At 39.9% G+C, this 13,543-nt stretch overlaps 1 protein-coding gene across 1 annotated transcript; it reads left to right on the top strand.

Moving 5' to 3' along the window:
* Positions 1–463: 463 nt before the first annotated feature.
* acer3 (alkaline ceramidase 3) lies at positions 464–9,361 on the top strand. The gene is made up of 11 exons (XM_071460603.1): positions 464–646; positions 3,159–3,269; positions 3,469–3,521; positions 3,696–3,748; positions 4,026–4,107; positions 4,218–4,253; positions 5,895–5,953; positions 6,079–6,180; positions 6,373–6,477; positions 6,573–6,618; positions 6,732–9,361. The coding sequence occupies exons 1-11, from the start codon at positions 544–546 to the stop codon at positions 6,783–6,785; spliced, it is 804 nt and encodes a 267-aa protein (XP_071316704.1). The 5' UTR covers positions 464–543; the 3' UTR covers positions 6,786–9,361.
* Positions 9,362–13,543: the final 4,182 nt, after the last annotated feature.

The raw sequence follows: 13,543 nt of genomic DNA, 5'->3' as shown, positions 1-13,543 counted from the left end.
TTCCGTCTGGAGGACAGTCATGATAATAACACCTGCTCCTCACTGTAGAAATGACAGAGGTCTGTGATGAGGAGGCGTCACATACACACATGAACAGTAACTTGATAGTATTAAAACCATACAGGGATATAACTAACGAGGGTATGTTCTATATTATACCCTGGACATGATTAAAACCAGGATGAACGTAACAGGGGCGTGTGCATGTGAAGGCACTGACTGACAGACAGGCTAATGTTGATGCCGTGCCACAGACTGAAGCTGAATGACTTGAAATTTGAAATAATAAAGTATTCTGACATTATTATAAGTGGCATAAAATATTAGCCCTAATGAAAATATCCCAAAAAGTAATGGCGCGATTTAACTCTGGTTGTTACATAATTGTGTTTTGCAATTTGTGCTCCACAATCGCAGGTCAGTGGCTGTGTCCCTGGCCCGTGGTACCTGCCTCTCCCGGGCGTCAGGAGGAGGGCTCTGGGGCTGCTCCCGCCGTGATGACTGCAGATCCGTTAGCGGCCGCAAACCTCCTCCTCTTCCATCATGGCTCCCTCGACGGACAGGCAGGGATACTGGGGGCGGCCGACCTCAACGCTGGACTGGTGTGAAGAAAATTATGTCGTCTCTTTTTACATCGCGGAGTTTTGTAAGTGATGTAAAATGGCACCATTTAGGCTTAAGAAATGTTGAATTCGGGGGTTGGTTTGAGGGAGGGCGGCCATGCTGTGTACGTGCAGCCGCCCCTAAACAACGTAAACATGAAGTGTGAGCAGCGGCTGTAATCATGATGTAGTGGCTGTATGTTGTCGAGCCTGAGGCTAATTCCCGGTCACTTATTTTCAGCAAAACGTTGCTTCGCACAGTGTTGAGCTGTCTATCGTTAGAGCCGCGACAAGGAAAAAGAAAGGCTTCCGTTACTAAGTCAACCTGTTTTGCATATAGCTTTCCCGTAGGTTAGTTTTCCGCACGGTGCAGTGTTAGCTAACGTTGTCATAGACATATAATTTTACATCCCTCCACACTGTCACTAATTTGTCTTTCAAATCGCCCCCGGCACCTGGTCTCCAGTGTTTACCCTTGAACAAGGTGCCCTGGTGTCTCAAAGCCTCCACTGGAAACTTGATAAAACATTTCCTTCATACTTAGGGCGCCTCACGGTTTTCTCTAACGACAAATAAACTGGTTCTTCAGGAACCATTATCTTAGATTTTAACTCAGTTGGAGTCACAAGATGCTGCCATGTCAGCAGGACTTAGAGAAATGGCATGTGTGTGTTTCGCTCTCATGTAGTGACAGAAGCTGTTCGCAAAGCCCCACTGGACAGAAATTCCCACTGACAGTTATACTTTAAAGCTAATCGTTATTGTAATGTAACTCATTATTATTAAGCTCTTAGAACTGAACCAGACTAATTTAAGATCATTGTACTCCAGTCCTTTTTACAGAACATTCATTAATTGGTAATACAGTACAACCCTGTATTATCATCTAGTGTGTGGAAATTATTGACCTCATAAATTCATTGCAGATTGACTGTTTAATCTATTGGGAGTGTCACTGCATCTACCCTCCATTTGCTGTTATCATGTCGTCTATGGTTCTCTTTGTACTAGTGATGCAACAGTTTGTCAAAGGTGAACTTGAGTCCAGTGGGCCAGAGTTTAGTTAGATTACTGCTTTTTTATCTTATTTGTATTATGTTCATGCTAAGAGGCCTTTGCAGTGTCCTACACTTCATTGTCTTGTCCTAAAATGTGGAAGTTCCTTCTCTAAGCCTCTAGTGGTGGAGTCCATATTGTAGGGCTGCTGTATTCCTTCATTTCACTGAAATGTGAATAAACTTTGGCGTCGGTGTGATTACAGCGTATCTAGGATAGTGACAGTTGAAGCTTTTGTTAGACACACGCTGGTCTAGCTAGACTGTTGTTTCCAGCCACAGAAGAATTGTTTGGTGTTTAAACGGTGATTCAGGTTACAATGGTGGGAATGTGGCATTGTCCACGTGAAAAAGGGCCAGCGCCATGACTTTAATCCTTACTTGATGTGTGCTATCTCCCTTTTTAAAACATCAGCACACGGTGACGGTGTAGGCAGACACAAAGTGTGTGTCACACTGGGGACAGGCGTCTCATCGACATTGTTTGCAGTTGTTATTGAAATGTGAAAGCAAAACATTCACATGCTGTCTACGCATTTTCAAAAAGCCACTCCAAGGACTTTGGCTTTTATCAGACATCTGCAGAGAAAGGGAAAGTGTGGTGTTATTTACAGTAATGCCAGTTAGCAGTATTAGTTTTCAAACTACTTAACATCCTGGTAAGGCTGATTGTTTTCCACGCCTGACCACACCCAGAATGAGCACAAATTGGATCAGTATTTTATCAGGTTCCCTGTGGGCCTGATGATGTACCAACAATGAGAACATACAGTAGCAATGGCCTGGGGGTAGAAGGTTTACAAACACTGACACCAGTTCAACCTTTGGCTGCTTTGGCAAATGAGGCTTAAATGCTTCAAGGCGAACTTCAAGATAGTTGTTGAAGCTTTATTCATCTCCACCCCTCAGGGACCTTTTTTTAGCTGTGAAACCAGTGATCCTGACAACATGACAACAGTACAAACAGTGCGACAACATGTGGCAAACCAACCAACAGTCCAGAACCCGCAGATATTCAGTTTACTAGAATACAAGACCAAAAAAAAAAAAACAAAACAGCTAATTTACACATCTGGGTATCTGGAACTGAAGCATTTTTGGTTGAAAAATGACTTATTCATTAGTCTTTTTAAAGGATTTGCTGATTCATTTTCTGTCAGCAGTGTAAATGTTTAATACACTAATCACTGCAGCCCAAATCCTACTTTATTACCAGTATCGCATAGTTCAAATGGCAGATGCGCATTAATTCAAGTAGTGCAGTGCTGTGATTTCAGTTTAAGTAACACCATAGCAGATGTGTGTTCGTGAACTCCGAGTGCAGTGATCAGGTTTCTGTAAAAAGATACCATTCATGTAGTTGTTATACATGTAACCCAGGCTGTCTCACTGAACTCGCACTGCCATCATGTCACCCAATCACAGGAACATTCGAGCTCCTCAGATCCCACACAGCTCATGTCGTCTGGCTCTAATTCATCTCTGGTGTCTTTTGAAATAGGGAATACCGTCAGCAACCTGATTATGATTCTTCCGCCCATTTGTGGGGCCATGCAGACGTTTCGTGACGGCCTTGAGTTTCGCTACATCTGCTCCTTCCTCGGACTAGCAGGTTAGTCTGTTGAAACTGCAAATGACCTGGATCTGCATTTGTGACAATACTAAAGTAAACACTGCTCTTGTTTACATACTATAATTCCTGTCAACAGCCTTTGCAGTTGTATTGTGTTTACTTCTGGTGCCATCACATAATAATGCATACCTTCACTTTCACTTTTAATGTTTTATGGGGTTGTTGTTGTGTCTCTCAGCTGTTGGCATTGGTTCCTGGTGCTTCCACATGACACTGCTATATGAGATGCAGGTGAGCTACAGTGAAATCTGAATATGTGAACACTGGGAATTCTGTATTTTTCTTGCTGAAACAGCATGACTCAGACTCCTTGGAAATATGAGCTGAGACATCTGCTGCCTAATGTAATGCTGAATTATGTCAAAAAAACATCCTATAGTGACGTATCTCTATTCTCATTTGCAGCTTCTGGATGAGTTGCCAATGATTTACAGTACATGCGTCTTTGTCTACTGTCTGTAAGTGGCTCAATCTTTTGTATTCATTGGTGCTGAAACACTCTCAAGCCTCATAGTTGCTGAGAACAGATTTAGTGTGATTGTGCCTGTAAACTGAACCAGGGAATCCCCTACTGATCACTTGATCCATTGAGTAGATTGTATGTAATGGAACTATTGATTCTGAATTGGACTTGTGTATCTTTTTCCACTTTATCTTAACCTGATGTTTGCTCTGTGTTCTTTATGTTTTTCCAAACTGAACATGTAACATAAACACGTTTGTTTCTTTTCTCAGATACGAGTGCTTCAAACAAGAGAAGAGCATAAGCTTATTTCCTATTGCAATTTTATTAATCTTCAGCATCTCAGTCACTGTGGTGAGTATTCATTTTCGCTACAATGTGACCATTTACTTTGATTCATATTGTAAATGAAAAATACCATCCATCATATCCTCTTGAGTATTTGCTGTATGTATATTTTGTAGGTATACTTGCAGTGGAAGGAGCCAGTGTTTCACCAGGTAAGGTAGTGCTCTGTGTTGTGTCACCTTGCTCAAATTGCTCATTGTTTGCTATTAGGGCTCAGTGTGCCTGAAGTCATTTTTACCTTATGTAAACATTTGGCTTTCCAACATATTATGCAACACTTAAGTTTGGTGCACGCTGGTTGTTAAATGTCCAGTAAAGTAGCAGTTCATGTCAAAGCAGGTATGCAAAGTGCAGCATTTAGTAACATTTTGTCTGAATCAGTTAAGTATTTGTTAAGATGTAGTATTAAAAAAAACAACTTTTTTAAGTGAAAAAACAAACTATGATCTGGGACCAGATGAAAGAACTTATTTATGTGTTTAAAAGCTTAAATGATGCGAAACAGAGCACAGTGGTGTGTAATACTCAGGCAGGACTTTACAATTCTGAAAAGTTATCACAGCGTCAACTGTGTTATCTTTCGTCGCAAAGAGCAGCAGCAGAAATACAGCCTTCACGTTAAAAAGTAATGCACCAGGAATGTATGCCTGCATGTATGTGATTGGCTAGCACAGGGTTAATTATGTCATGTTGCGTTGTTTAGCACCTGAACTATGAGATGAAGACAGAGTTAATATTTCCTGCCAAGAAATAATCTGATAAAACCTTGAAAGAGAAGTAAAAAAAAAAAAAAAAAGCTTCTGTTTGTCCGTACCTGCTCAGGGTCTCACATTGTGTGTGTTGCTTTACAACAGTAAGAACAATGTTACGAAGCTGCCTTTGTTTACCCTTTGGACTTTCTTTACTAATCACACTGCTCAATTCATAACAAGATACTGTTCCTGCTGCTGAGCGAAACAAGTGAAAGGCGTTGTTGACTCATTAAAAATCACAGTGAGCGGTGGTGAAGTTTGATTCTCACTGATACTGTTCCTGTTGGAGTACAGTGAGCCAACAAGTACACAGAGTTTGATTCCACTGGCGACTTTCTGTATGAGTAGTTTATGGCCTTGTGTGGATATGAGTTGTGTGCACTTCAACCAAAGAGTGGATGTTCCTTTATATATTGTTTCCTAATTTCCCCAAATCAAAGAAATAATGAAGTGAAAATGAAATGGCAGTTCAGTCTGATGAACAGGCAATCTGTAAGACAAGAAAAAACAGAGCTGAAGAAGAGTCAGAAATATGAAATCATAATTTTATGTGACAGAATGATTATTTTTTTTTTGTCTTATCTGGTGACTGGTCAGATCCATCTTAGGACCCTTTGGTGCCCTCAGTCGTCAGGTTGGAAAACAGTAGCAGGTTGAATTTATAGATTTAATTTAGATAAGAGTTAATCAGTTTGCAGATGAGTCAGCCCACTGACAGAAGAAAACTGTCGACAGTTCTGACTGTAGATTTAGTTAAACTCATTTATCCTGTAAAAAGGCTGAAAATCTACAGCTCTAATAAAGAGCTCTCACTCTAGTAGTTGTCTCTAAGCAAAAGTTACATTCAAGGAAACAACATTTTCAGTTGGAGGAAAATTTTAGAGACAACTTTGCTTCTGTTGGAGAAGCTGAAGGCTGCCTGGCTCACTGTGACCTCTGGTGACTTGATGGAAATTTGTGAATATTAGTGAAATGTTTTATCTGTATTGTTCCACAAGTTCTTGTTGTGCTTCAAAGCCAAATCATTGCCTCTTCTTTTAGGTCATGTATGGTGCTTTAGTAGCTTGCCTTGTGATGCGATCCATCTTCATTGTTACATGGTAGGTTTTCCAAAAGGACCATTAAAATTTAAGTCATTACTGTAACAAAGGAACTGTTGTTCATTAACATTCAATGAAGCAACCACTTGCTAAATGATTCTCTTTATTGTTTGTTTCATTTTCAGGGTGTACCCATGGCTCAGACCTCTGTGTTACACCTCCTTAGGTATCTTCATGTTAGGGTTCCTGCTGTGGAACATTGACAACATCTTCTGTGACTCGTTAAGGTGAGGATCTGTGGAGGCAAAATAATTAACGTCATGCATTTCTCTCATTGCAAGGACAAGTCAGACAAACAAATAATGTCAATGTCTGGAAATGTAGCAGCTCATTTAATGTGGAATGAGAAACTTAAAGTTGATGCGTGTTCGGCAGTCATTTATTTAATTTGTCGGGTCAATGCTTTCTTTGTATGTCAGAGCCAGTAGACAAACTCTGCCCCCTGGTGTTGGAGTAGTGACACAGTTCCATGCCTGGTGGCACATCTTCACAGGCCTGGGGTCGTACCTGCACATACTTCTCAGGTAAGCTTCTGTTTCAGTAGCAGGAGATCAGAGCTGCAGGGAGTTGTGGTGACATATGTTCATGCACATTGAAGACAAATGTTTGTTTCTTTTAGCCTGCAGATCAGGTCAACCTACCTCAAGTACAGACCAAAAGTAAAGGTATGTCCAGCTATTAGCATTTGAATATGTTGTGGCTGTTATTTATTGTGTTTGATTATTTTATTCAACCATTCATTTATTTAATTGTCCTGTTCTGTCCTGGCTTTGTTCAGTTTCTGTGTGGGGTCTGGCCCACATTGCACATTGAACCACAGAAGACAAGCTGAAGTGAAGGGATTGAGACCAGCTGAAGGATGGTGACTGCCATATCCAAACACCATCGGCACAGGGACCCACTGCTGGGACATCAGCCCACAGGCAGGTGGCAGGTGGACCCCAAGACACCACTGCAGGGAGCCTTTGGCTCTGCACTGTGGGGATTTACTAAGTACAGAATAGCACTGATTCCAGTTTTAAGAAATTGGAGATATTTCTCATCAATCATAATTTATTAGAATAGCTTTTTGTAACTTTATTGAAGTGTATCAATTTTATTTTCTCCTCCAATTTCAATGCAAATATGGTGTATAGTCCACTGCAGTGCTAACTGTTGAAGGGATTATGGATGTAAACTGATGATTAGGGTTTGGGAAAAGGGAAAACAGTGTCATTAATTCAGAATTCACATTAGCATATTTATCCTTGTATGTTCAATTCTGTGAAGGTTTGAATATCCTAAGCCTAAAGATATTTAATAGATCCCAAAATTCAAGTATAACTAAGACTATTGCTTATGTGTAGTTTTACAAGTAGCTGCGGGAGCTGTACTTACAACTCAGTGCTGTCATGTCCCTTTTCAAGGAGTATTATGTTGTTTTTATGGGATAGTAACTACCAGCTAGAAAGTGAAAGTAGTCCTGTGTTATTGTAGCTCAGCTGTCTTGACTAGAAGATCCTAATTCATTTGTTTGGTCACAGGCTTCATTTTTTTTTTCAAAATATGGCAAGACTGGAATTATTAATTTCTTTTTGTTGTTGCTGTTGTTGCCAAAGTCGCGCTGGGATTGAAAACAGGCACGTAATGTGTTGAGAAATGTTTTACCTCACTCTAAGCAAACAACAAATCCAGCACCTGCATATAGTTTTGTTACAAAACATCATTACACTGACTTACAGTTGTGTAAAGAATCGGGTTAAACTTTTCCCAGCTCCATAGAGCAAGTTGGACCACTTTTTACACCTGGGGTTGCTGTGGACATGTATAGTGCTGTCACAGTCATTAAAGTGACAGTCCACACAGAGTTGTGATCTGTGAAGGACTAAGACTTTAAAGCCAACTTTCAAGCCCCACGGGGTTTTGTATCGGGTTTTGTGTTGGGTTTGTATCAGAATCACAATGAGCCTCCTTTAAGGTGTGTTAGGTTTAGAGACCACTTTGTTGGGATTTGACCAGCTTTTTGAGGGTGTGATCAGGTATAAATAATGCAAACATGCAGAAGCATCACTGAAATGCACCAGGTCAGTGTGACTGAAGTATTTCTCAAGCCATTATCACTGGTTGGATTAATGCAGCTGCTGTGACGGCAGTAAGAGTTGAAACCAAGCTAACTAAGCCAGCTGACAAAGATCACCTGTTCAAGAAATAACATTTCCTAAATGTCATTGTTAATATTCAGTGAAAGGATCAAGTGAATGAATGGAACATATCTGAATAATTGCATCTTCATAAGCTGCAGGGAATGAGGTACGAGACACTACCAGGACTGGACTGCCTTTTGTCTACTGCTTCCTTAACATCTATCACACTTGATTTATGTCAATCATTTTGAACTAAGGTACTTAAGACTTCAAAATATCCCCACACACTACTGCATTGTATTTATTACTCTATTATTTATTAGTCCTCTTTCTTTTATTTATTCACATCACAGCAAGATGAAGAGTCAAATGGCACATGCACAATTCTTATTGTGAAGTTAATGATACAACCACTAGGTGGCAGGAATTTCCAGCTTATTTCAGACATTGCCAAGCGTGCCATCGTGCATTGACAAACTACCTACCTACTGTAAAACGCTTAGAGGATCCTTGCCTCAGTTTTCATGTACTGGATCTGTGGTATTAAATGAAGGGCTTTTTATTTACAATATTTATTTTGCTACTGTGAAATTGTGGATATTTGATGGAGTAACTGGTAAACTGGAAGATGCACAACACTATTGTCGTATGGAGATATCTGTATTTGCGTGGCCTCCTAAACTGCTTTGTGCTGTATTATCTCCTGAGACAACACACTCATTTTCATTATACACACATGCTGTGGCATTAACTCTGATATGCTTGGGTATGACAACTGTTTAAACCCAGTGTTACAAACGTTCATAAGCACATCAGTATAAAGTATGAAAGATATGTATTTACATTGTTCAAATGTCTGTGTGGAACCTTCGATGTATGTTGTCGCTGCTCATCAGTAGAGGTGAGCAGTTGTCAAAGAGGGTGCCTTATTGTCCTTATCCTTGCAGTGTAATCCCAAGTTGCCTTGATGTTCGTGATAAACCATTCAAGTTGTCCCATGAGTTTTTGCATTGAGCCCTTCCCCCGATTATTAGCAGTTAAGGCATCAGGAGGACGAACAATAACAGCTTCTAATGCAAAGTCTGTGCCTGATTCTTTGGCCTTCCATTCATTTCATGTGTCCAACAACGTAGTTACAGGTTGTTCTAATGATGCTAACTGTAGCTCAAAGTGATAATTATTCCCTGTTGAGGCCAGAAGAGCAAATGTTTTGTTGAACTTTGGTCATGTGCCAGTCTTTAACGATGCCCTGCATTGTCAAATAAAAGAAAATGTTTCAGTCAGATTTTCTGTTCCCTCTGTGTTTCACTTTGTGTTTATAACAAAAGTTCTTTCTGCTCAGAGCAGCAACTTGCAACAGATGAATGTAATTAGAGTTTGACACAGAAAACTGCAGTGTCAACGACTGCTGAAATAGTAAATAACGCATGACTCATGAAGTGTTTATCTGCAGTTTTGTATATCTCATAATAGACGATGTTATGTTGTTAGGGGTTTGATTTGACTCACACATCTTGAAGGTGTGGCAATCAGTTACTGGCAGTGGCACAAACACAGCTCACTGTAGACACTGGCATGGATCCATTACGCTCCTGATTCTTCATGGATAGTCTTCCTGAGCAAACGTCACCGGCATTATTGTGCAACTCACTCACCAAACGCAGTGCAGAGGTTGAGGAAACGGCAGCACTTAGACGAAGTGTTGTTTTAATCCTTCTGCTGTAACGTCTTTTCCAAATCTTGCTCTCTTATTAGTTTTTCAGCTGTTTTTTTCTGTCTGAATGAAGGGGCTAAATTGTAAGTGCCAACATATTTACACTTTTTACTAAATAAGGCTTGTGGTGCACCTGTGGTAAGTGCTTAATCGGTGACACACAGCCACAGTTTGCTCTTTGTGAGTCCACATCCTGTCTATTGGTTTCCAGTTATGAGCAGGGAACAGGCATGTGACAGGGTAGGGCCTGTTTTGACCATAATTTAAACCTGTTGCTGTGAGGTGGTTAGGATTTTGATATTTAGTGCCAAACCTGTTTAGCAAAAATGCTTTTTCATGAGATAGATTAAAAGCATATCCTCATCTTGCTTTCAGAAGCTCTCAAACTACACATTTTTCTTACATTTATTCAACAAATGCGGTGTTTAAAAGTCCAAGCTGCATGGATACATGTGTATAAGTGCCTTCTTAACAGTGCTAACATGTTACAGCACATGGAAAAGCACATTTAAAACAAACTGCTATAAAGCAGGTGAACATTTAAAATGCAAATGACAAGAGACAAAGCTATCTCTGTGTGTTACAGACACTCTTCTGAGGAAATACTGTACATTGTGTGCGAACTTGTTCACTGTAGAAGTCTGATCAGATAAAACAGGACAGGGCTGTGTTAACATAAGGTAGACTGTTGACTTTAAACACGTAGTTTAAAGTACATAAGCATGTACACAAAAGCAAGGATCAATTCCATATTTCATTCAGCCAACAATGTTGACATATGAAATAATACAACTCTGACACAACATAAAAATATGAATCTTACCAACAGGACATTTGGGAATCGAAATCAAAAGATAAAATGTCCTCATTTTATCTTCCTAGAGATGTTTTTACTTACTTGGTAAGATTGGAAATTGTCCAGGGGACAAGTTTCAAGCTGCACCAAAACAAAAAGTTTATCATTATTTTGTTGAACACTGGCACATCGAGCTCAGGCTGTCAGTGGCTCGCTGGTGTGTGTGAAGAGGAGCAGATACATCTTGTCTGTGCTAGTTTTTCAAGTAAACGCATTTCGACTGGACCAGACTCAGTAGCTTTTAAAGTCGTGCATTTCCAATAATAAGCTACTGCAAACTGGTGTTTCTTTGCAAATGATACTGTCCAATTCTTGAAGTTCTTTACATAATTTGAAAAATTAGAATTCAAATCTGCTCCAAATCTCATGTGAATGAGATGAACATCAAGATTTTTAAATGCACCTCAAATTATGGACAATGAATTTAATTCTTTGATGGGCACAGTTCTCGGAAGAGTCAGTGATGTTCAATAATTGGGTGTTTAAATATAAACCGGGCATCGCTTGTTCTGCAACAAAGAAGTTAAAATGGCCATCGCCTTGAGTGATGATCTGCCTGAAGGGGCTTCTTTCCCGCCTGTGTGAGACCTCATTTGTCTTGCTCTCTGTTTCCTTCCACTTTAACCTATAATAAAAGCAACATGTGTACTGTCACTGTGACCAAAGAGATTCTGAAAGATGTGTTACTTAATGCATGGCATGTTTGATATTTATGCATAAACATGTTCATATATCGTGTTAGCCTGACTTCAGTATCCAGCTCAACCGACACTAAGGTTAGTGTCTCTGCCATTTAGTTGAAAATAGTCTCTTCAACACTGGAGACAAAGTCTCTGGGCTGTTATCTCAACTGGAGGAAAATTAACGAAGTGTTGTGTATGCCCAACAGTTCAATACATCTGCTTAGTAATGTGCAAACAACACGTTAACAATACGTTGTTAATTTCTTTTTATCACATGAAAAATCAACTTGTTATCAACACCTTAAAGTTTTGTTTAGTGTTGTTTGCTCCTCTTATTTGAAGTGTTTGGTATTCCATATGCTCTGATTCAGGTTCTGTATCAGGTCTGTTACTGACCTAGCCTTGCAGTGTCTACAACGGGAAACAACGCATGTTATGTAAATGTGCTGACAGAACTAGAAACACTGTAAGCTAGCATTGACATCAAGTTATTTTCAGTGTGTTCAACAAGTCAGGAACAGAAGTTAACTTCAGCTGCTGTCTGACTGATAATCCCTCACAGTGTAACTTGTAGTTTGAGAAGTAAAAGAGGACTTTTACCTGCCTCGTGAAAAAGTTCAAGCACAGCCAGGTGTGGCTGACAATAAGGATGAATCAACACCAGGTGTCGTGTTGAATCAGCTCCTTAACACCCAGTGAATGAACACCTAAATATTACTCCAAAAATCAACACAAGCTGTGTATAGTATAAATCAGAAAATACGCTTCAGAAACTCTTTCACACTTTTTTTTTGTCTAAATCTAGTTTATTTCACTCCAGAAATTTGGTGTGTATTTTTGCCTGCAACTGTTCTTAACAGTCAGGGTCTTTTGACATCCTTCAGTGTAAGTTTTGACAGCGTACATAGGCCACAACAGATTCCTCTCTGGGTATCATACATAAACACTGTTATGTAAGAGAAGTCGACGCAGAGTGTTACACAAGTGCTGTTATGTTCTTGTCAGGTATGAAAACACAAACACATCCTTTCACTGTCAAGTCATTTTCAATAGGATTTTGATATTTGGTATGCAATAAAAACACAACTGTCATTCATTGGTCCTGATAATGTCATTTTGCTTCAGACACATCAATCAGGCTTTGCATAAATAGCATAACCCACACTGACACACACACACACACACACACACACTGACACACACACACTGTTGTTGAGAGTGTGCAGCAGAGGGACGTATCCTGGACTGTCATTACCCAAAACACAGAGCTCTGGCTTCAACCTGCCAGAGTTTTTGCAAAAAACACACATTCATCTCGCCACTGGCACACAACACAATAGTGTATTTAGAAAAGGAAGAAAACGCCACTGACATGTTTTGACGCATCTGCAAAAATCCCCGTCCTTCCTCAGCTGGCTGGCACATTAAACGTCTGTTTTCAGAACAGCTAGGATTTCAGTATAGCCGTTTCTCAGTGTAGTTTTAAATAATTTAGTATTTCCTCCTTATGTTGACAAAGGGAGGAAATTATAAATGATTAACGTGTTCACATCTTTGCAAAAGGATTTTCATTTGAAGATCAGGTAGAGCAGTATCCAGTGTAATATGAGCCATGATGTACGCACGCTGAAAAAAACCCATCACACACTATCTGGAAGAGAGAACTATAAATCATCACCCAGGCATTGCAAAACAGCAGCACTTCATTCGTATAAAGTTACAGGTTGTGATGGAAACAGTTTTAGCCTTCAGTGCCAGCAAAATGACTGAGTCAGTTTCAAGATGAGTGTAATATTGTCTTAATGAGCGTCATTAGCAGGGTTTTCCCAGTGTGCCCACTTCCTTTGACTCAGGATGTGTCTACTTGAAGAAGTGATTAGATTGTATTCAGTCATAGTGGTTTTGGTCCTGGTTCAGGTGTGTGTCCCAGCTGTAAAACTGAAAGATTTTTTCTGAGATGACTCATGCTGGGTATACCCAAATTGCCGAAGAGGCTGATGAGCTGAAATGTTTACCATGTTCACCATCTTGGTTTATCATGTTAGCATGCTAACATTTGGTAAATGGCACACACACAGTGTACAGCAGAAGCTGATGGGAATACCATTAGTTTTGACCATGCACCATCACGTTCTGTCATCATGATGAACACCTCTAATAGTGTCACAGTAAGCAGCCTTTCATATCACTACAGCATGTAACCTACCTCTTTTT

Source organism: Trachinotus anak, unplaced genomic scaffold, assembly GCF_046630095.1.
Source record: "Trachinotus anak isolate AG129_WGS33_773 ecotype Australia unplaced genomic scaffold, CSIRO_AGI_Tana_v1 ptg000024l, whole genome shotgun sequence".
NCBI lineage: Eukaryota > Metazoa > Chordata > Actinopteri > Carangiformes > Carangidae > Trachinotus > Trachinotus anak.
The sequence above is the reverse complement of the archived record's forward strand: the minus strand, read 5'-3'. Positions and strand labels throughout refer to the sequence as shown.